General features: G+C 37.4%; 2 protein-coding genes across 2 annotated transcripts; both read left to right on the forward strand.

Moving 5' to 3' along the window:
• Positions 1 to 3832: 3832 nt before the first annotated feature.
• On the forward strand, positions 3833 to 8451 carry LOC150082726 (techylectin-5A-like). Its single transcript, XM_090378257.1, has 4 exons — positions 3833 to 4069; positions 4935 to 5040; positions 5483 to 5647; positions 8108 to 8451. The coding sequence occupies exons 1-4, from the start codon at positions 3833 to 3835 to the stop codon at positions 8389 to 8391; spliced, it is 792 nt and encodes a 263-aa protein (XP_090234383.1). The 3' UTR covers positions 8392 to 8451.
• A 2497-nt stretch (positions 8452 to 10948) lies between these two features.
• On the forward strand, positions 10949 to 21365 carry LOC150082727 (techylectin-5A-like). Its single transcript, XM_090378258.1, has 6 exons — positions 10949 to 11025; positions 15003 to 15150; positions 15289 to 15449; positions 16404 to 16509; positions 16723 to 16887; positions 21082 to 21365. Exons 2-6 carry the CDS (start codon positions 15003 to 15005, stop codon positions 21363 to 21365), a joined length of 864 nt encoding a protein of 287 aa, XP_090234384.1. The 5' UTR covers positions 10949 to 11025.
• The last annotated feature ends 2556 nt before the right edge of the window (positions 21366 to 23921 follow it).

Genomic DNA, 23921 nt, shown 5'->3' on the forward strand with positions numbered 1-23921 from the left:
ATCTGGGTTCGAATCTCGTTAAGAACGGGACGAACATTTATGGGCGTTTTTCTCACTTTCGGTGGGTGAGATTCTCATTCAGGTGAGAATAATAAATGTTTTTTAATCCCGGGAAACAGACAAACCAACCAGAGAACAGATGCAGTTTATGGAGATAACACATAGGTGGATCAGTTTATTCTCTTAGATAATTATAATATAAAATATTCGTTTTTCATTGCAATTGAGAAGCATAGCACCTGAAAGTTTAGACCAGATTTGCGTAAATTTTATGTAATTTTTGATATCTATGACTGGTAGAAAGGGACTGCTATTAGAATAACGTCGATAATCAGATTATTCCAACACCGACATAACTTTCTGGTAAAGAATCTCCTGTTTTCCAAGAGGACGAGCCACTGTTACAAAGAACGGTCTTCTCAGAGACTAGATCTAAATGCAATAAGACCAGTAGGTAATTCGGTTAAGACTCATCTACTGAAGCCATCATTACTGGTCCAGTTAAAAACTGAAATCTTCTATGAATCTACTAATCCAAATATTAAAAAGCAGATAATATCCAGTTTGAAATGGAAGTGTTTTATATTAATAAATTGCATCCGTTTTGGATTCAGTGGGTGCGCAAAGGATATTTTTAAGTTGAACCAAATTAACTCTGCTTCTGTTCACGGTTCAAGATAAAATTCTTTATCTTTTATGATGTCCAGTATCGCAGCATAGGATGTTTACTCGCAACGTTATTTGATAACCATTTTATTTCAATGAAGTCTAAATATGGAACATATATATATATAAGGGAACGTCAGAGCACAAAGTGAGAAAAGTTATTGAACTCGACATCAAAACGATACTACAAGGAATCTTTTAGTTACTCACTGAAGGAAATCAAAGTAAGTAGTTCGCTAGTATTTTATTTCCGGGCATGATAAAGTGCAGTAATTTCATGTTTGCATTACTAAAAACTGAAACATTTTTGGATCTGCTCTTTGGAATTAACTTCAGAGACTGAGACACATTCTTCTGAATATCCTCAGAGCATAAAGCCGCTTTTCCAAAAGTGGTTTTGATTTTTGTAAATTATCAAAAGCAATTAGTGACAGCGAGTCTCCTGTAATAAGTTGGTTGATCTAGGTAGACTGATGATCTGTTCTGATTTCTTCTCTCGTGTATGCAGTCCTGCCTTTCTTAAGGTAGCCCAAAGTGTGGCACTATCTCTTTCAGCAAGCCAAGTCTTGAAGACTTCCATAATGAATTCCAGTGCAATACCATCTTTTACCAAATGACCCTGAAAACGTGTTTGTCAAAACAGAGGGTGGAACCTGACCTCCTGCAATTAATATGGCTGCAACTGTGACTATTTCTTTTAATTATAATTTTTTTAAAGGATGGTATAGTCATACATGTAAAAAATTACCAAATTGCATTTTTACCCTAGTCTGTCCTACTAACATCTTAAAAACAGCGAAGGGAGGGTAGCCGAGGAAATGGTTTTTTAATTATATCGATATTAATCTTTACTTCTCCACTGAAAGATTTTGGTGAAATATTCTCCACAGGTGTCCTAGTTGTAAATAATCAATATACATAGCAATATTCACGAATACATAAAAACAATGAATATGAATTATGTTCATGTATTAACAAAATAAGATAGTTGCAGTAGGGATTCAGTTCCAATAACTTGGTTGATGGCAGGCTGCTGTGACTATTTCTTTTAATCTAATTGGAAATCTTACTCCTGCGGTTGAGAATTGAAAAATATTTGGCAATCGATGTTGTGAAGATTTATTAGATGAAGGGATGCATTTGGAAACGTTCAGCCCATTTGCTTGAATCTAGAAAAGTTAGATTTGAACTTTTATTATCTTGGATTTTCTCTGTTGGGAGCTACTGTGATTACGTTGACTATATTTGGTGAATCGCTTGCAGAATTATCAACTTTGCAAGAAGCCAGATTCCAGCCTTTTTCATGATCTGTTGCAGAGGCTTCGCGCTTAAGGTTCCATCAAAATGCTGTCTGGATATTGTATGGGGAAAACCAAGTTTGCTATTGAACCATCTTAGAACCCAGTACTCACAGATATCTCCTCTTCCCAGTGGGGAAGAGGACATATCTGCGATTTAGGCTGTACTGTAGTTGGGAAATTACCACCGTGATAATGAGAAAATATGTATACAGGGTGTTTCAAAAATGATGGTCAATAATTTAAAGGTGAAAAGTACAAACTAAAATAAGCAAAAAAAGTCCCAGTGAACATCGGGCAGCAGCAAATGAACAGTTTTCGAGATAATGCACATTTTCTGTTAAGATCCCCCACTGACTATGGAAGCACTAGTTTAGCAAAAAGCTGCGAATCCTTTGCTAAGGGTGGTTTTATTAAACATAAGATAATACATTTTTAATTTTTGGTTTCAACACCACAGGATTTTCCAGATGTTACAGGACGTTACAAAAGGTGTTCAAAATGCTGTCCTTGCATCCGTACGCAGCTTTGTAGTCTTCTCTGCATTGAGTCGCGAATCTTGGCATTCCTGGGTCATTTCTGATTTGCTGAAAGGCTCCTTCAACCCGATGCTGCAATTCCTGAACAGTGTTAATGTCAGAAGTGTACACGAAGCTTTTAAATGATCCCACATACAAAAATCCACAGGATTTAAGTCAGATGATCTGGGAGGCCACATTACGGGCTCACTTCTACCTATCCACCGTTGACCATATCTTCTAGTTAGATACCGAGTCACAACTGGAGAAAAATGTGCCAGTGCACCATCATGCATAAACCACATGTTCTGGCATTCTGAAGTGGAACATTATCATCAAGGAGGTCTAGAAGAACATTTTGCAGAAACTCAAGGTACAGCTCCCCTGTTAGCCTGTTTGGCAGAAAGTGTGGTCCAATTAGACGGTCTCCTAGTAGTCCTGCCCAGACATTCAACGAGAAACATTGCTGATATCATGACTCGTGAATTGCATTAGGATTTTCGTCGGACCAGACGTGACAGATAGGAAAATTAAAAATACCATCACGAGTAAACACAGCTTCATCAGTGAACAAAATGTTGTTTAAAAATTGGGAGTTCAGGACACTCTGTTGTTGCATCCACTGGCAGAAGTTCACTCTGGGAGGGAAGTCTCTATTGCTGAGACCTTGTACACGCTGGATATAGTAGGGGTACAGTAATTGGCAATGTAAAATTCGCCACATACTGCTATGACTCAGTAGACGCTCTTGCACAGCAACCCTCCTTGTAGAAATTCCTGGATTTTGTTTTATTCTTTCTAACAGTCTGCGTGAGTAGCATAATGGTATCGTCACCGTCCTCCCCACACTGGGTGGAAAAGAGTTCGAATCCCGTTGACGATGTGAGGAAATATAATGGGCTTTATTCACTTCGTAGCTGAGTTAGTCGGTGTCAAGCGTTGATAGCAAGGTTTCCCCCTTCCCCCCAGAAACTGGAGTTTTTCGTCGACAAATCGACCATAGAACACACGCATTTACAGACATAAGACACACAGCAAGACAGATGAATTTAATTATTCGGGTGACCTAAATATAATAGTTAGTAGTCTTACTATATTTTTTTTGTAATAATTTTTGCTATCAGTTCGATGTATATTTTCACTGCGTATTTTACAGATGGCACTACTTGTTTCCTCTACGTACCTTCAACTCATTTTTCTTGTGATCAACAGGGCATGTCCAATCCTTAACTCGAAGTATGGGGTTGTTGTGATGGGAGAAAAAAAGGATAATGATAAAGTCAACTACATTTCATCTGCAGGTATTATAATTACTCGTAAGTTTTATGAAATTAGTCTCATAAAAGATTTATGAAGTCCTACTCTCTTCTGTCAGTTGAAGTGTCTTATTTTCTTGATCAAGCCATCAATGCATTGCGTTTTTCAGTAAACTATGTCCAGTGCCGCTCAAGACCTGTGGACTGCGCTGAGATATTCGACGAAGGACATAGAAACAACGGGATTTACAAGATATGGCCACGAAGTCGGACAATCAGTGGGGGTTTTGATGTTTACTGTGACATGCTCACTGATGGCGGAGGATGGACGGTTTGTACTTTTATAACTTAATTTACTGTGTGCTAAATATTTATTTTGAAATATATATACTGTATATATATATATTTTTTTTAATTCTAAACAAATGAGATTACCGGTCACTTGATTTAGGTTTTATATTCTGCACATCCACAATGGGCAAAGCCTCACTGTGTGAGATCTGCTAATAACCAAGACTCAATAATTAACCAGAATATTTAAGGAAGAAAATTCTTGCCGATTTTGATGAATTCTGCTACTTCCATGATGGCTGGTTCAGTGAGAGGCCAGACAAAGAAATGCCCACAGAAACGCGGGCAGCCTGGTACCATACGATGCGAAAAAGTATGGTAATATTATTAAAAGCTACCTTCTAAATTCCTCTAGTTTGTTCATTTCTTTCTTTTGGAGTTTTTTCACAAGGAAGGTTGATATCCAAATGCATGGTTTCCACTGATGACGTGCCAATTACTCTTAAAATGGTTCCCTCGAATGTGGTGGAAATCCTGAAATTTTTTGGTAAGAATTCCATGCTCTTATAACTTGTTTAATAATGGGATTCCTTGAATATCAGCTAGGATGGGACAATGAGACTGTTCCCAATGTCGATACAGTATGAATTTCTTGAGACAATAGCGCATTTGTGCAGCTGAAAGTCTTCAACTCAGACAGAAGAGAAGTGCATATGGTATTGGGAGCAATACAAGGAAAATACATGGATAGGGCGGATATCCTAAATCCTTTAATGACACTGAATGTCTATTTTTATGTATAGTGTCAGGCTGCATATCCTTCAGCTGTTATTACAACTGAAATTTATTATCGATAGACATATTTCTGAGTATCAATTAATAACGGTATGTGTTTCTTTGTTCAGGTTTTCCAAAGAAGGGGAGATTTCGGAAGACCTAATGACTACTTTTTCCGTCAATGGGAAGATTATAAGAATGGATTTGGAGAACTTCGCATGGATTTCTGGTTAGGTAAGACTTCGTGTTAAATTATTAATTCATATTCTACAGTGACGTACGCATGAACTTCATTTTCTGAACTAAAGGAAAGAAATCTTTTTGTGGTTTGCTAAAGACGAGCACAAAATAAAAGCTTTCATTTCATATTGGATTGAACAGCGTGTCCAGGTTGTCCATCAGACTCACCTCTTCAGTTCTACAATTCCACATTAAGTTTTCTCTGTAGTTTCAGATATTAAAACTATAAATATCTAAAGATATTTTGCACAAATATCCCAAATATCTGCAAAATATTATTGTAAATCTTACTTTAAAAAACTGTTATCTTCGTAATTCCAAATAATTATTTTTAGGCGCATCAGTTTGTTTCCATGAACAATTTTCATGACAATTTATAAACAGAGAAAATCGTACCGCATTCTGACTTAATACAGTATACTATTTTGTTTTGCAGGTAATGACAAAATACATGCCATTACAAACCAGAGATGTAACGTTCTTAGGTTCGACCTTGCAGATTTTGATGGGAACAAGAAGTTTGCGTTGTATGATCAGTTTTGGATTTCCGATCAGAGCGAAAATTATACGCTGCATGTACAGGACTACACGGGAAATGCTGGTGAGTAGAATCTTTGAGAGATTTATTTATTCATTCATTCAGTGCGAGATGCTGGACTCGTCTAATGATAGAAATGTTCTAGCGACGTATACATTAGCGCAAGGGTTCTTCCTCTTTGCACTACATCGACCTGCTAACATGATAAATGAATTTGCGTTGTCGTTCTCCCAACTCCACTAATCACTTGGAACTTTTTGACTGGCTTTCTTTAACTTCTCTTTCTCCATTACAACTTCCTAACAGTGAGATAATTTCACTTGGCAATTTTAATGTTCAAAATTCCAGATGGCTTCACTGTTTAATCTTGTGACAGATTAAAAGTATAATTAAGGAGCTCATCCTTACAAGAATAATTTCTTGTAAGGATGAGCTCCTTTATTCCACGCTCCAGCTTAAAATCTCATCCTTTATCTAAACTTTTGCTTTTCCAAAAAATGTGCTACAGCTGTTCAAGATAAGAATGTTGAACAGCTATAAGTAGCTTGCATACAAATTTCTAGCTTCATTTTCTGCTTCCACTAAAGCTCGCAACAATTGCAAAGCAATTATTAATCAATCCAAACCAGATTTTAAAGTATAAATATTGCTTCTGGTCCAAATGGTATTCGAGCATGGTCTTTTCAAAACTATTGGCCGTAATTTTGCCCTCAGTACTCCTATCTCTGCTAAAATCCGATGTTTCTATTGCCACCTCAGCTAATGATAAAGTCGACCTGCTACCATCGTATTTGTATTCCAACTCTTGTAGTGACGATCTTGGTAAACCACATCCTTCCATTCCGACTACGCTCGCTCTTGGGGTTTTATGTCAAACGAAATTTGAACAATCCTGATGCCAAATAAGCTTCAATCCAGATGGTATTTCTTTACTTGTTCTCAAAACCTGGGCTCCTTAACTTATTTTTAATTGTGTCACCTTTTTACACTTTCTTATTCCACTGGTGTTTTTCCTTCTGCTTGGAAATTTGCTCATAACCAGCCAGTTCTTAAAAAGGGTTACAAATCTTTCGCATCCGACTATCGTCCCATTGTACTTAACTCTACTTTTTTTCTCTACTCTTTCTAAAGTAATGGAGAAATCAATTAATCGCCAACTCTTAAACTATCTTGAAACCTTCCATCTGATCAACGATCACCAATATGGAATGGATTCCGTCAATTTCTATCCATTGGCAATATACTAGCTGCTCTTACCCATCTATGGACAAATTGAATGGAAAAGTTTGGCTCACGCTGTTGCTCTTCGTATTATTAAAGCTTTTTTCGTGTTTGGCATAAACATATTTACAATACGCTTCCATCTTTAGGACTGTCGACTATTTTTTTGTAACTGGGTATCTGTTTTTTTACTTTAACCGCTCATTGTGCGTGATGCTCGATGTCTCTGTCTCCTGACTTCTCTACTAATGCCGATGTTTCCCAAGATTCAGTTCATTTTTTCCGACTCTTTTCCTCTTGTATTTTAATGACATTCTTCCATTGACTGGAAATCCTATTCATGTTTTGTTGGTGATAGCACATTGCATTTCACCTTCCAGTTTGAGAAACCTTGCCCAAAACAAATAGCTTCAGCTGCTAGAATATCCATTACCAATTCCTTGCATGATGATTTACAGATATTTGTCAATGGGAGACAAATAACGTACTTAATTTCGGTCCTTCTGAAACTCACTCCTGTCTTATATCACGCAAAAAGGATTCTTCTGCTCATATGCTTATCATAGATGCATTCAGATTGCTAGACAAGATCACGTATCTGTAAGAGGGTAGTCTAGTTAATTAATGGCCCTTGTCTTACACGCATGCTGCAAAAAGTCAGCAATCTTTTTACCGTCCAACTCCATATTCGCAGAACCATTCTTCTTCCTCGTTTATTTCCTCAACTTCTACTTTCTGGAACAAATTCCCATAATCTACAGAAATTCAAATCTAATGTCATCAAGTATCTTCTTTCATCTTGTCAAATTTCGATACTAACTAGTATAGATCTTAATACCTCTCGATTTTGGAATTTTCATAAAAAAAAACCTCCTTACAAGATTTTTCCTCCAGTGTGTTTAATCTTTTATAAATCTAAAGATGTTCCTTCGAAGTAGGAATATTAGGGTCACACGAGAATCAGTTCATCTGCTCATGTGTATTATAACCATACATTTTGTGTTCTTTGGTTGATTTGATTGTTGTTCTGAAATAAAACTTTGTTTTTCCGGTGGTAAAAATGTTGCTTTCCACGCATGAGACGTACTAACTCAGCCATGGTTGGAAAAAGGACCATAAAAGTTCCTCACGTCATTATCATTGTCATTGTAAATGATATTAAACAAATACTAAACCCTTATTTGAAATCTGCATGTATGTAATTTCCTAAAGAAAGACCAAGAAAGAAAAACGACTTTTTTGAAGTTTTGTTACTAAATTATGTACACTACATTAAACGCATTTTATTTTAATATCTTGTAGGTGACTCCTTCCTCCATCATGCTGGACAAAAGTTTTCCACCAAAGACAGGGATAACGACATAGACGATCGAAATTGTGCTCAGGTGTTGAGTGGTGCTTGGTGGTATCGTGGCTGCCATCGGTCAAACCTCAATGGACTTAACCTGAAAGGAAATCACTCAACCACCGCGTATGGGATTAACTGGAATGCATGGAGAGGATATCACTATTCTCTATCTGCTACTGAGATGAAGATCCGTCCTTCTGACTTCAGGATCTCTCTCCAAGAAACAATATCACAGTAACTAGTGACTCATTCTAGAACTTGTTCATCTGAAGTTAATGTCCTTTTATCTTAACCCGATAAATTGCAGAAAGGTGCATTTTACAAAATAGCTAATGGACGAAAAGCTTGAGAGATAAATTGTGGTTGTATATTTGACTTTTATTTAAAAAAAATAAATAATTTTAATTTACTTTTAAATACTACTCAAACCAAATCTTATAAATAAATAATAAAATTGTTATTACAAATAAATTTCATATTTCGAACGGTTTTTATACTTAAATAAATAAAAAAACAATAAATATAATATTGTATAAACAGTATCAACATTGTAAAATCAACAGAAAGAAATAATATAATTATAAACAGACGTTTGTCTTTTCATTCAAATATTGAAAATTTTAAAAACCAGATCACATTATAGACAAAATTGTTATCTAAAGATAGATGCAGAGCTATAACTTATGACATCTGAGTTTGTTGGATTTTACAGAACAAATAGTAGCGTTAAGACCATCAATACACTGCTTGACCAATTTATTAGGGCCATATTAAAAAGATGGAATATTACCTCCAAACAGATTCCTTTAAAACTGTTCAACGCGATTTTTTGCAGGTAATTTCGATGTCCTCAGACTTAAGACATCATAAAAATCTGCCCTGTATAAGCTGGAAGAACTGAAAAGCAACATATCCAATTTTCAATATCATATACAATATGCTACAGCAGTATTTTTGAATACACTTCACCGTCGTGACATGAATAAAACTGTCAATGTTTTTTTCTCACATTATCTGGAATATGATATCAATAGTATCGTTCCATGTGTCTTTAAGTATGTATGTGACAAAAAACTGCAGTATGCGATTCAGAAAAACGAACAGGGCCGTGTATAGAGGGGTATTTTCCATGGGTCTGTAGGAGTCATGTTCTCGTGAAGGTGGATACGTTCCATCTGTTGGAACGAAACATCAAATCTCTTGCCCTCATTTTCAACCGATGGAACTTAATATGCCATTCATCGTCATATGCTAATAGATCTTTTTATTACATTGCATTGAGCAAAGGTCATGTTACTAAAGGCTCTGGAACACGCAGAATGTATTCCAGATTTTTGAATGTAGTTAATTATGCAAATTTTTAGAGGACAAAGCGCAGGAGGGAAAATGCAGCTAATGAAGCTGACAACATCGTTCACCATCATCCTGCCAATCAAACACGAGTTCAGTTAATTTCTACATTCCAGTCGTGAATGTCCTCCCGAATAACACTGCGGTTATAATCAACGTCCTCTCCATATTGTCTGGAAAAAGTCTGGGTTCGAACCTCGTTAATGACGCGACGAACTTTTATGGGCCTTTTTCCCACTTTCGCTGAGTTAGTCGAACTCAGGTGAGGACTGTAATGGTTTCTTAATCTCGAGAAACAGTCTAACCAACCAGAGAACAAATGTGGTTTATGAACGCGATTTCATCGCAATTGAGAAGCATGTCACCTGAAAGTTTAAATCTGATTTTCGTAAATTTCGTGTGATTTATCATTTCTATGATTGGTAGAAAGGGAACACTATTGGAATATTGTCAATAATTATATTATTTCAACACAGGCATGCCTTTATTGTAAAAACTCTCCTATTTTCAATTGGTCAGAGCCACTGTCAAAAGACTGGCCTGCTCAGACCCTCGATTTGAGCCCAATAAGGCTAGTTGATAATTAAGGCTCATCTACTAAATCCTGAGTTAAGGCTCATCTACTAAATCCTGAGTTAAGGCTCATCTACTAAAGCCAGATTTACTGGCCCAGTTAAAAAGGGAAATTTTCTTTGAAAGTGTTCCAAAAATATTTAACAGTAACACACCAATACTGACGCAATTGAGAATCTACCTAATCAATTCAAAAGAACATTTATGGCTTTTTTTCACACAGTGGCAATTTAATCGGTCTTTTTACAAATTGTGAAGAACAGCGATTAAGCCACAGAAAACAAACAATCGAATTAAATCTGGTGTGTCAACTGTTGTCATTTCTCCAAATGTCCTTATACCCTTGGTGTTATACTTTAAGTAAACAGCAATTATAATATATGAAGAAAACAAATGTCATCCAGTAAAAAGTAGAAAAATTTAGGCAGAAAATTTAGGCTTAAGTGTACAAGAATCTACGGCCCTCTTGGGTAACATTGCTGGTAGGATCGCCCTCCTCCCCACATTGGGTGGAAAAGATCTGAGTTCGATCATAGGAAGAATTTTTATGGTACGTTTTCACAACTTGGGTAAATTAGTTTGTCTCAAGCGATGGTATTTTCTGCCGAAAACCGGGTTTTTCATCCTGCCATGAAGGTTCTTAGAAAATAGTTTACATTACATTGCGCAAAGGATATTTATAAGTTAAACCAACTTAGTGATGGTTCTGTTCACGGTATACATACTTTCACTTTTACAACGTCCAGTATGGCGGAAGAGGATGTTTACTGGCAGCGTTGCTTGATAACCAGTATATTCAGATGAAGTCTAAATTTGGTACGTATGTGTCGATAGGGAAAAAAAAAACATATATATAAGGGAACGTCAGGGCACAAAGGGAGGAAAGATATTGAACGCATCAAAAATATACCGCAAGGAACCTTTTAGTCAACTTCTGAAGAAAATTAACGTAAGTAGTTCTTTAGTATTTCGTTATTCCGGGCATGAATAAAGTGCAGTAATTTCGTGTTTGTGTTAGCTAAACTTCGAATATGTGATTTGCTCTCCCTCTATTACTAAGAACTAAAGATTGATAATGGTTGCAGGTTACCTTTATTACTTTATTTATTGCATATTACAGCAAGCCCTTCGCAGCACATGGTTAGGGGCAGATAATTTAGTATAGACAAATAAAATCTATATTTGTCCCTCTCTCCAAAGTGCTCTTTGAACTTGAATAACTCAAATAACCTAATTCCTTTTGCAATAGGTTTTATTTAGCAGTAAAATTGAGAGAAAAAAAATTTCAAAAAGTGTTCCGACTGACGTTCAAATCCCTAGAATTGATTTAACTCCCAATGAAACTAACTTGACGTTTACTTTAAAGAAAAGACAATTTCTTAGCTTTTTGTAATCGTAATCAACAAATCTCAGGGTCATGTTGTCAACAGTTTTCGGGAGTCAGAAATTCGATGGATGGCGCAAGGTCTGGGGAATAAGCAGGATTCGCACATATTTCAGTTTTTCCTGTCACGTCGACTATATTTCATGTTAACTCTTTTTCTGACTCCCTTTCTTCTGATTCCTTTAATGATTTGTTCTGATTTCTTTTGACTCCTTTCATGTGTGCAAAAAGTTCACACATGAAAGGAGTCAGAAGTCTGAGAACCCCGCTAGCATACACTTTACTCATATGGAAGTATTGACGGATGATGTTCTGTACAGATCCTGTTCTGTACAGATCCTATAACAGTTTGGAGCTCTTCAGCTTGTTCTTTGATGCTAATACAGCGATTTTCCAAGAATTAATGTTTCCAACACTCTCTTCTGTTAATGCAGTTGCTGGGCGTCTGGGATTTCTTCATAATGCATTAAAGTTCTTCCACATCTTAACTGTTTATACGAACAACATTGTAACCTGGACTGTCTTCTCCATAAACATTGACAAATCTGTCGTGGATTCCTGACGTCATCGATAGGACTCAATCTCAGGTTTTTTCACACGGTGTGCGGAGCACAGCGATCCTACCAACCGTGCTATCCAACAGGGCTCCTGGATATTGTATATAGAAAACCAAGTTTGCCATTGAACTTTCTTAGACCCCAATACTCATGGGCGAGAAATTTCTTGAGAGTTACTCCAGAGTTTCCATACCAGAGCATATGACAGTATGGGAAAGATGCATCTATGAACGTGATTTATTTTTATCATGGACCGCACCTTTTCCTTTTGAAATTTTTTGAGCAATATGTAATTAGCGGAAATTAAAAGAAGTATTTTTAGTAAAAAACTACTCATAGATCTTTGTGGATATAGACATTTTTGGAATTGAGCCATCTGCAATTTTAATATCTAAGTGGTTTGGTTGTTTCTGTAAGGAATCAGTTATCTGACCACATTTGTTTGCATTGATAGTGCGACTGATTTCTTTCAGATAGCTGATGATTCTATACATCTATAAATTTACATCATGGCTAAGTTTTCGAGTGTCATCACCACCAGCTTTTGAAATGATAAACACCTTTAAATCATCAGCATATAACTTTAGATTGGGATTTCCTTGCAGGAGTGGTTGTAGAGATGCTGAAAATATAGTACTGGAGAGTATACCTCCTTGAGGAATGCCTGTTATAGTTGTGAAGAGAATATCAACAGTCCTAATGGGGGAAGAGGAGATATCTGCGATTATTCTATAATGTAGATGGGAAAAATGATTGTTTTATTATCTCGACAGCTTTACTGTAATCTCTGTTGTCGAAAGCATCTTTGATATCTAAATAAAAGGCATCGCATTGTGCCTTGAAACGCAGTTTGGGTGCGTACAATGGTAACAGATCCTTGTTATTCGAAATCTTTCTCATCTTCTCCTTTCAAATCCAACTAAAAAACCTTACATTTGAACCAATGTTTGAAATCCGAAGGTGATGTTACAATTTTGATCCCAACTCTCGTTTTTGTTGATTCAACCATTTTTTTAGAATGGTGGCGTCTTGTATAGGTATATTTCTGAAAGAATGCAATGGGTGATAGCTTAAGGGCTGCAAAAACTTTTCTTTCTAAAGGAATTTTATTGATGATATTCTTTTGGCGATTTCTGGAATCGGGCAAGATGCCCCGCAGTAAAATTCTACTTGCAGCTTTATATTTCTGTTGTCAGATTTAAATGAAATGATGCTGTTCAGTTTTTTCTTGAAGTATGCACTAGATTAATAATTTGTAATTTTACTACCCTGGTGCAAAACTTAAGGACCAACGCTATTTCTAAAGGTTACAACTACAAAATCAAACATTATGGCGATTTGCATAACTGTGGCCGTTCAGTAGAAAGCTGGTGCAGATGCAAAAATTTGAATCGTGGTGAGAGGGTTCACATAAATAGATAAAAGCAACAGTTCAGCAGTTATGCGCAAATTACCGAATGGTGAGCACGATTGTTACAGACGTTCGATTGGTTTCATACAGTGCTACAGACAAAAAACTGGCCAGTAGACAACATCTGGATGACTTTACCCGGGGTCGAATAATTGGGAAGCTCGATGAAGGTCGAAGTGCGAGGAGTGTGGCTGCAGAGTTTGATATCGCCCATAGCATCGTCTCATGTGCGTGGTCGGCCTTCAGAACGACAGATGCAGCTGTTCGAAGGACCAGTGGTGGACGTCCACGAAAAACAACGCTCAATGATGACAGCTATATACTCCTACAGGCCAAGAGGGACCGACACAAGACAGCGGAATCCATTGCAAACCAACTGCACAGGAGCAGAGGACGCAAGATATCGCGGTTTATTGTGGCCAGGTGACTCCACAAAGGTGGACTGTTTTCCCGACGGCCAGTACGCTGTCCCTTTAACACCTGCCCGTCGGAGACACCGTTTACAGTGGTGCATCGAACACAAGGACTGGACAGCAGCGCAGTGGGGTAAGGTACTCTTTACTGGTGAGAATAGATTCAGTCTCAGCAGCGATTCTGGACGTCAGCTAATCTGGCGAGAGGTTGGTTCACGGTATCTCCCCGCAAACGTCACTGAAAGGGATCGATATGGAGGTCGATGTGTTCTTGTCTGGGAAGGCGTTATCTTGGATGGACGTACACAACTCCAGATACTGCAAGGTTGTACTGTAACCGGTACACGCTACTGTACTGAGGCAATCCTTCCCCATGTGCGTCTGTTCCGAAGGGCCATTGGCCCCGAGTTCGTATTTATGGATGATAACGCCACACCCCATCGCACTGCAGCTGTTGATATGCTTTTGGAAAGTGGGGACATTGTTCGTATGGATTGGCCAGCCCGTTTCCATCGATCTAAATCCCATCGAACACATATGGCACGCTCTGGGGAGACGCCTAGCGACACGTCCACACCCAGCTGAAAATGTTCACCAGCTGCAGATGGCGCTGACAGAGGAATGGAAGATGTTACCGCAAGAACTTATCAACAACATTGTTCTAAGTATGGAAAGGCGGTGCAAAGCCATCAATCGACATTAGGGGTGGCCATATCTCCTACTGAGGACCACCTCTTCCCTTTGTTCCATCTTTTGCAGTGATGCATCTGTATCATGGCAGCCAGTGCTATGTTGCCATTTTTTAATAAAATCCCTCTGTACCGTTTTGTTTCCGTTGTTGTGTCGGAGTTGTTTCCTTCATCGTTTCTGTACCCCACGAGGTTCCTTTGGTATGTTTTTCCCATATCCAGGCCACTGCTATGAGAAACTACAGGTGAAACCTTGACTGGTCCTTAAGTTTTGCACACCAGTGTATTTTTAACGAAATTTAAAATCTTTAAAAGCTGAAAAAATTACTGTTATCCAAGAGGCTCGCTTAACAGAATAATACCTCGATTATCCGAACATTAAAGATTGAGATAATCGAGCCCTTACCATATTTTTATTTTGTAGCAATTGTTGCTATCAGTTCGATGTATATTTTCACGGCTTATTTTACAGATGGCGCTACAATGTGTTTCCTCTGCGTATCTTCTACTCACATTTCTTGTAATCAACGAGGCATGTCCAATTCTTAATTCGAAGTATGGAGTTATTGTGATGGGAGAAAAGAAGGATAATGGTGAAGTCAATAATATTTTATCTGCAGGTATTATAATTAATTGTAATTTTTATGAAATTAGTCTCGTAAAAGATTTATGAGATCCTACTCTCTTCTTTCAGTTGAAGTGGACTATTTAAGCGTCTTATTTTCTCGATCAGTTCATCAATGTATTGCGTTTTTCAGTTAACTATGTCCAGTGCCGCTCAAGACCTGTGGACTGCGCTGAAATATTCGACGAAGGACATAGAAACGACGGGATTTACAAGATATGGCCACGAAGTCGAATAATCAGTGAGGGTTTTGATGTTTACTGTGACATGCTCACTGATGGTGGAGGATGGACGGTTTGTACCTTTATAATGTAATTTTCTGTATGATATTTAGCTTATGTATTTTGAAATATATATTTTTTGTTGTAATTCGAAATAAATAAGATTACGAGTCACGTGATTTCGGTTATATGTTCTGGATATCCGCAATGGGCAACTCCTCTCTGTGTGAGATTCGCTAATATCCAAGACTATAATTAACCAGCATACTGACTGAAGAAATTGCTTTCCGATTTTGGTGAATTCTCCTACTTCCATGATGGGTACTTTAGTCAGAGACAAGACAAAGGCCTGCCCAATGAAAATGGGCACCATGATACCAAGCCATGCAAAAAATACAATGATATTATAAGCTCTCTTTTGATTTTTTCCAGTTTCTTGATTTCTTTCTTTTGGAGTTTCATATCCAAATGCATGGCTTCCACTGATGCCAATTACTCTGAAAATAGTTCCTGTGACGTGGTGGTGGAAAATTTGGTGAGAATTCCATCCTCTAATAACTTGTTTAATAAATTCCATGAATATTAACCAGGATTGGAAAATGAGACTTTTCCCATTGTGGATACAATATGAAATTTATTGAGACAATAACGCATTTGTGCAGCTGAAAATCTTCAGCAAAAATAAAAGAGGAGTACAGACGGTAATTTGAGCAATACACTGGGAAAATTATGTGACATCTTTCACACTCTTTGTATATCGAATGCTTGCAGTGCTCGTAAGGAAAACCCCAAATGGCCAAAATGGCAGATGGTGGGTGAAGTAAGAACAAGTTCCATGGGAATACGAATGTATATTGGCGAAAAGTAAGCATTCATCGCGAGCGCATTGTTGCCAAAGATGTTTATTTGTCATTCTCGGATAAAAAATAGAAATTGGGCCAACGAGTTACCTTCTTGGAAATTTTTAATCATCAATAAACAGAATTTCTAAGTATGAACTAATAATAGTATGTCTTTCTGGATTCAGGTTTTCCAAAGAAGGGGAGATTTCGGACGACCTGATGATTACTTTTTCCGTGAATGGGAAGAATATAAGAACGGATTTGGAGAACTTCGCATGGACTTCTGGTTAGGTAAGACTACATGTTAAATTATTAATTCATACTCTACTATGACCCACGCATGTACTTATAATTTTCTGAACTAAAGGAAAGAAACATTTTTCAAGGTTTGGTATGGATTATTTTTAGGCGCATCAGTTTGTTTCCATGAACAATATTCATAACAATTTATAAAGAGAGAAAGTCATACCACACTCTGATTTAATATACTATTTTGTTTTTCAGGTAATGACAAAGTACATGCCATTACAAACCAGAGAAGTAATGTGCTTAGGTTCGACCTTGCAGATTTTGATGGGAACAAGAAGTTTGCATTGTATGATCAGTTTTGGATTTCCGATCAGAGCGAAAATTATACGCTGCATGTTCGAGACTACACGGGAAATGCTGGTGAGTAGAATCGTTGGAGGATTTATTTACTTATTCATTCAAAACGAGATACTGGTCTTGTCTACCTAACATGATAAATGAATTTGTGCAACCCTTCCTGTCATGAAATGAATTACAAACGGACCTAAACCACTCAAATAATCTTTATCTAAGTAACCTAATTTTTGGTATAAGTTGAACTGCTGACCCTTACCGGAATTTCATCTTATATAGCAGAGAAACTGCACTAACACCAATAAAACCTTGATTTGTAAGAGAATTCTTGCTTTATTCTTAAAACACAGTATCCTTGGGTCCTTGGAGTAGGGGGACTAACCATTTTGGATAAAAACTTTATCAATTGAACTAGAAGAAACCGTCTGAAGTACTGAAAATCTCTGTGAGGAAATGCAGAGTGGGGTCCTGCTGCTGCTAGAAAGCCTTCTAGTGAAATTTTCCTACCTACTCACACAAATGAAATCTATTCAATTTTAGTGGGTGTTTAATTAATTAAAATCGCCAAGTTCCTTGGCGATTTTAATGTCCACAACTTCAGCTGGCTTAGGTTTTCTAAGCACAAACCCACCTACGCAGGATGCCGATGCTTTTGCAGTTACTACTGACCTCGAACAATTTGTCCATTTGCCTTCCAGAATACCAGACAATCCTAACCACACTGCCAACACTCTTGAGTTTTTCCTCTCACAAACAACCTTTCCACGCACATGGTCGAAACGATCGATTGTCTAGGCAACTCAGATCGCAATTTGATGAGGATCTCTTCTCCAATGGAAACTTTCTGTCACTGCCATTCTCATCCTCATATTATTTGGCATTACAAGAATGCAAAATAGTACGATCTGAAACATTTCTCATTATATATTTTCCTTGTGTACATTACTGTTCGAAATCTTGTGATGTCAATGTTTGTTCAGATCAATGGTGCCAGAGAAATTCCACCTTAAAATCTTGTCCTTTATCTAAACTTTTGGTTTTTCCAAAAGACCTTCAAGATATAATAATGTTGTATATCGTAAGTAGCTTGCATCTAAATTTCCAGCTTCATTTTATACTAAACTAAAGCTCACAACAATTGCAAGGTTATTAATCAACCCAATTCGATTTTAAACAGAAGAGTAGCTATGTTCTTTGATGTCCAAATGGTGGTCGAGAATTCTGGTATCTTGTCAAAGCTGTTGGCCGCAACTTTTGTCCATCATTACTCCTACCTTCGTTAAAATCCGATGATTCTATTGCCACCTCAGCTAATGAAAAAGTCGACCTGCTAGCATCATACTTTGCTTCCAACTCTTGTATTAACGATCTTGGTAAACCATATCCTATCATTTCGACGACACTTCCTCTTGGGATCTTATGTCAAAAGGATGTCAGAAAAATTTTGAACAACCTTGATGCCAAACAAGGTCCAAATCCATATACTATTTCTTTGCTTGTTCTCGAAGCCTATGTCCCTTATTTATTCCTCTTTTGTGTCACCTTTTTACACGTTCTTATTCCACTGGTTTTTTCTTCTGCTTGGAAATTTGCTCATATCCAGCCAGATCCTAAAAAGGGTTACAAATCCTTCCCATCCGACTGTTCCCATTGCACTTTACCCTTTCTAAAGTAATGAAGGAAACGATTAACCGAGAACTATTAAACTATCTCGAAATTTTCCATCTGATCAATGGTTGCCAATTGGATTCCGTCAATGTCGATCCACTGGTGATATACTGGCTTATGTTACCCATTTATGAACAAATTGAATGGAAACGTTTAGCTCACGCTGTTGCTCTTGATATTTTTGAGGCGTTTGATCGTGTTTGGCATAAAGATCGTTTACAATAAACTTCCCTCTTAAGGATTGCAGACTATTTTTTTTCTAATTGGGTATCTGCTTTTCACACTGATTGCTCCCTGCAGGTTATGGTCGATGGCTATCTGTCTTCCGACTTCTCCACTAATGATGGTGTTTCCCAAGGTTCTTATTTTCTCCCACGCTTTTCCTCTTGTATTTTAAAGATCTTTCATTGACTGGAAATCCTATTCATAATTTTGATGATGATAGCACATTGCATCAGTCCACCTTCCACTTTGAGAAACCGTGCCTAAACAAACAGCTTCAACTTCTCGAATATCCAGGTAATTCTCAAATGGGACAAAGATAACTTAGTTAATTTCAATCCTTCTAAAACTAACTCCTGTCTTACACTGGTGTTCAAAGAAAGTGCATCACCACTTAAAATTGTAATTTTCGTCAGAATAACTAAGTATATGGCAATATTTCTTACAGATTTCATCAGATAAGATTGACACGCATATGTGATGAGGTAATATTGCATCAGATGTTACTTTCAGCTATGTAAGCAAGCTCTGCAAGAGTTGCAGTCATTCCTTGCTTGTGTCAGGATGGCGAGTTACGTGCAGTTGACGCCACGAAGAAAGATTGCTATTGATGCTTTACGTGAGGAAGGATGTTCTTCGGGTCATACTGCTTATAGAGTGTCTATAAGTCGATAGTGAGTTGATTTCTTTCCAAACTCGAGAATACTGGTTCTGCTGATAGGAAAAAAAGGAACTGGACGCAAACGACTCTATACGCCAAAACAGAAACTGCGTTTTGAAGCGCTTATGCCTTAAAAACCGTAAAGTTTCTTCGTCTGAGCTGAAAAGAGAATGGGAAGAACATACAGGAGTGGTAGCAAGTGCAGTAACAGTCAGAAGACGCCTCTTCAAAAATGGACTTGTAGTCCGCCGTCCTAAGAAGAAGCCCCTCCTCACACAAAAAATGAAAAAAGGCCCGATTAATTTGGTGTAATGAGCATGTCAAATGGACCCCCGAGCAGTGGAAGTCAGTTATTTTCTCGGATGAGAAGAAATTCAACTTCCATGGCTCTGATGGGACACAAACGATTGGCCGTAGTGTGGTGAAGAATACCATCCAGACTGTATGGTGTCTACAGTGAAATTCCCTACCAGCCAAATGATATGGGGTTGCATTTTGTATTGCGGAGTAGGTCACCTACAGTTTATAAAAGGTTCCGTAAATGCCAATGGATACCTGGCTGTATTGGAAGGCAAATTGCTGACAACCATTAGAGACCATTTAAACCTGCCAATTAACGACATCTTTCAGGACGACTCTGCTCCTTGTCATCGGGCGAAAAGTGTAAGTCTGTAGTTACTTTAGCTTCACTTCTGCATTAGAGGTTCGACAGTAATGTGTTTACATTTGTTACAGGTGAAAAAATAGTTGGAAGAACGGTCCATTACAACTGTTAGCTGACCGGCCAGTAAATAGCCCGGACCTTAATCCTGTAGAGAACTGTTGGCATCGTGTGGAATCTGTAGTTGCCAGAAAAAAACCAAAGACCCTTCTTGAACTTCAGGAAGCCATAATTCGTGTTTGGAACCACGAACTATCAGTTGATTATCTTCAGAAATTGATCTTGTCAATGAGTCCAATGGTGTGCTGTTGTCATCAGAGGCGGTTCAACTAAATATTAGTTTGCACCTGGTGAACTTTTCATTTTGTTTTCCATTTAAGATGATAAACTGAAGCAAATTGAGGGCTTCTGATAGAATCTGGACCATAATTGTCGTGTTTACCAAAACTGTTGTATAAAGGTTGCAAATGCTCATTTTGGAATATTTTGAGAGCACCTGTCAAATATTACTTAGCTTTACCTTAACTATTAATAAATATCTTTTGTTTGTATTTATATTTGTGATGCTAGTCATTAATGTGACATACCATCGCGAAAAAGGATTAGAAATGTGAAATTCCTGGGTGATTAACTTTCTTTGAACACCAGTGTATATCTCACAAAATGGATTCTTCTGCTCCTATGACTTATCATCGATCACACTCAGATTTCTTAACACTTATTTCTAAGATGGCAGTCAGGTACTTAACAAGGCAACGGAAATGCGAAGCACATGTTAGAGAAGATCAAGTATGACCAATATAAAAGGGATATCTGTGGGGGGCTTCAAGATGATGGAGTTCCTTTTGGGTTTGCAACGTGTTTTTCACGGAGTTCCCTCGCTTTCTCCGTCTCTTGGTCAGGAGGGCACTGCACTAAATAGGCACTACAGGAGAAGAGAATGGTCTGATCTCCCAAAATCGAAGGAAAAAAAACAACGTTTTTGAAATTTTGTTACTTAATTATGTACACTTCCACATTAAATGAATTTTATTTTAATATCTTGCAGGTGACTCCTTCCTCAATCATAACGGACAAATGTTTTCCACCAAAGACAGGGATAATGACCGAGACAAACGAAATTGTGCTCAGCTGTACAGTGGTGCGTGGTGGTATAATCAATGCCATCAGTCAAACCTCAATGGACTCTACTTTAGGGGAAATCACACAGATCTTGGTAAGGGAATCAACTGGAACAATTGGAAAGGATATAACTACTCGCTTTCAAGCACTGAAATGAAGATCCGTCCATCTGACTTTAAACACGCTCTCAAAGAAGAAATACCACAATAAAACATTTCTTCTTGATGTTTTTCCTTTCAGAAAACAGCATAGAAGTAAATGTCACTTCAAAGAATGGATCTTTCTCTTTTCTGTCTCGCTTCAAGAAAATTTGAACGAACTAATTAAGTGCTGTTTTATGAAAAAATAAATTAACTAAATATGTAGTTTTATTTTGTTTTTTTTTCTGATAATTTCCAGACTTTCCAAAATTGTTAGCTTCGATGTAGGTGTTTCACGACGTGATTGGGGAATGATACATTGGATAACAATGACCATGAAGTTGGATAACAATGACCGACCATGAAATTGTTTTTTAGTGATGATTCTTGCCGTTCAACCCAGATGGGAGATTACCCTTTTGGAGGGGTCCTAGACAAATTAATGAAAATGTTTATAGACAGAGAACGAGAGAGAGAAAAAAAAAATCCTAGGTCTTCAGAAAACATATTCGAATTGTTAAAAACAGTGGCACACTCAGCATACGAGTACTATGAATTCATTTTTTTAATAAATAAAAAATGTTTTAATTTCTTAATTAGCATTGATGTATATTATTATTATTATTTTTTCTTATGGATTTTTCCTATTCTACGACGTTAGATACTTGTACCAGGTTCATGGGATGGTTGTTATGATTGACTATTATTGGTCGAGGGCCGGACTCTCTGGAGCTCCTTGTAGATGTTCTCTGGGAGGTCTATTGCTGCTAGCTTCTTGTGTAGGCTCTTTGGTACCGTGTTGATCGGGATGATCGTTACTTTTTCCATAAGGTCTGTGTATTTTCTCATCTTTTCCTCATAGGTTTTCTGGGGATTGCTGGTGTTAGGCACCGCTATCTCGATCAGGTAGGTAGCCATTTCCTTACTGTCAATGAGTGTTATGTCTTCTCTATTGTGCTGGCTCACCTTGTCAGTTTTTATGGCGCAGTCCCATTTGTGAGTAGGGATCTTTCGTACGGACTAGGGTTTGCGCTTGTAATACGGTGTACTTTGAGTAACTGCTATTTTGATGTTTTCTAATGTACGGTACGTATTATTATACTGGATTCTTGTTTCATCCTGGCGACCTTGTTGTTTTGGTGAGTGTACTGCGTCTGGGAAATTTTACATCATGGAAGAATCACTGTTTTTATTATCAGTTGTCGGATTTTAATGAAATTTGTAAAGGTTCGAAAAATTATCCTTTTAGAGCGAAATATAAAATTTCATGAAAATCCACCCACTGAGAATCTAGTTATTACATGAAGATAGAAAAAAAAATAATAAGAAGAATTAGAGGAAATAATAATTGCTGAATCTCAATTGGTCCGATTTTAATGAAGTCAGCTCAAAATCCTTTTAAAAGGCCCAAACATAAAATTTAATGAAAATCCATCAGCTTGGAGTCGAGTTGGTACATGCGGACGGACAGATTTACATGGTGAAAACAATAGCCCCAGTAGTTACTTCGCACAGCTGCAGGAATCACAAATTGGTACGTTCATCTGTCCAATACATACTGAAATTTCATTCACACAGTTAAAAACTATTATTCTGACTATGTGGGAATAAAAAACATTTAGAGAATACAGTTCTCCCTAAGTAACAATAGTTTCAAAAGTTAGTAAACCTCAAGAAGTTAACTATAATGTAAAATGATTGCAACTAGAATAAAAATAATAAACTATAAAATAATAACACACGTAAAACTTACCTTAATTATAGATTAGAGTATGTACTAGACTGTCCAAGTCCAAACTAAGCACCTAGTAAATTGCATTCAACATTTCCGTTCCATCCTGAATGGCAGGGTAGATTGTTGAGATGATAAATACTTTAATTATTTCAGAGTCGGGAACAAAGTAACTGCTGCTTTGAGACTCATATAAGCCGGACAAATTTGGCATTGAGTTCATCATATTTGGACCTTGAATGACAGCTTATAATCACCGACTTCCCCACACCGGGCCGAAAATAGCGGGGTTCGAATCCCATCAATAACTTCAAGAACTAACTTTTATGGGCTTTATTCATCCCTTGGCTGAGCTAGTCGGTCTCAGACATGGACAGAAAGGTTCCCTACCACAGGAAACTCAGGTTTTCCGTCCAGAAAAACAGGAAACTCGACCAGAGAACACATGCAATTTATGGATGACATACACATGGAATTAGATGAGTTCGTTCTTGAGTGACTCTATTATGGCAGTTTTTTAGGATAAAATAAGACACATTTGTCATTGTGATCCTTCCAAGAAAAACATTCAATTTCTTAGCACAAAAATATATTATCTGTGCAAGCTCATCGGTTTATTTCAAGGTTAAAGCTTTTTTTTTAAATCTTGCATCTTTCACATGAAATGTGTAGTGTGTAGTGCTGCTGATCATGTAGCCATACAAGCGAATGATTGCCCCGACATTGCCCACAATTGTATCATCAATTTAGGTCGAAGGGTTGTGCAGTATGAGTGCAAAAAGTAGGATGCAAAATGGAGACTTAACTAAAGAAGGATTTAATAGCAGAGTTTTTAAAATAGTTTCAGAATAGTTGCGTAATGATCTTATAAAAGAAGTTAAATTACCCAAAAGG

Source organism: Mastigoproctus giganteus, chromosome 7 (genome assembly GCF_048544385.1).
Source record: "Mastigoproctus giganteus isolate SK-2022 chromosome 7, ASM4854438v1, whole genome shotgun sequence".
Lineage (NCBI taxonomy): Eukaryota > Metazoa > Arthropoda > Arachnida > Uropygi > Thelyphonidae > Mastigoproctus > Mastigoproctus giganteus.

Bases quoted from the DNA above. Each gene is read 5' to 3' on its own strand.
- LOC150082726 (XM_090378257.1), top strand. From the start codon at position 3,833: ATGAAGTCCTACTCTCTTCTGTCAGTTGAAGTGTCTTATTTTCTTGAT. The intron at 4,070-4,934 runs GTTTGTACTTTT...TTCTTTGTTCAG, and splicing joins CTGATGGCGGAGGATGGACG to GTTTTCCAAAGAAGGGGAGA. The intron at 5,041-5,482 runs GTAAGACTTCGT...TTTGTTTTGCAG, and splicing joins TCGCATGGATTTCTGGTTAG to GTAATGACAAAATACATGCC.
- LOC150082727 (XM_090378258.1), top strand. From the start codon at position 15,003: ATGGCGCTACAATGTGTTTCCTCTGCGTATCTTCTACTCACATTTCTT. The intron at 15,151-15,288 runs GTATTATAATTA...TGCGTTTTTCAG, and splicing joins CAATAATATTTTATCTGCAG to TTAACTATGTCCAGTGCCGC. The intron at 16,888-21,081 runs GTGAGTAGAATC...AATATCTTGCAG, and splicing joins AGACTACACGGGAAATGCTG to GTGACTCCTTCCTCAATCAT.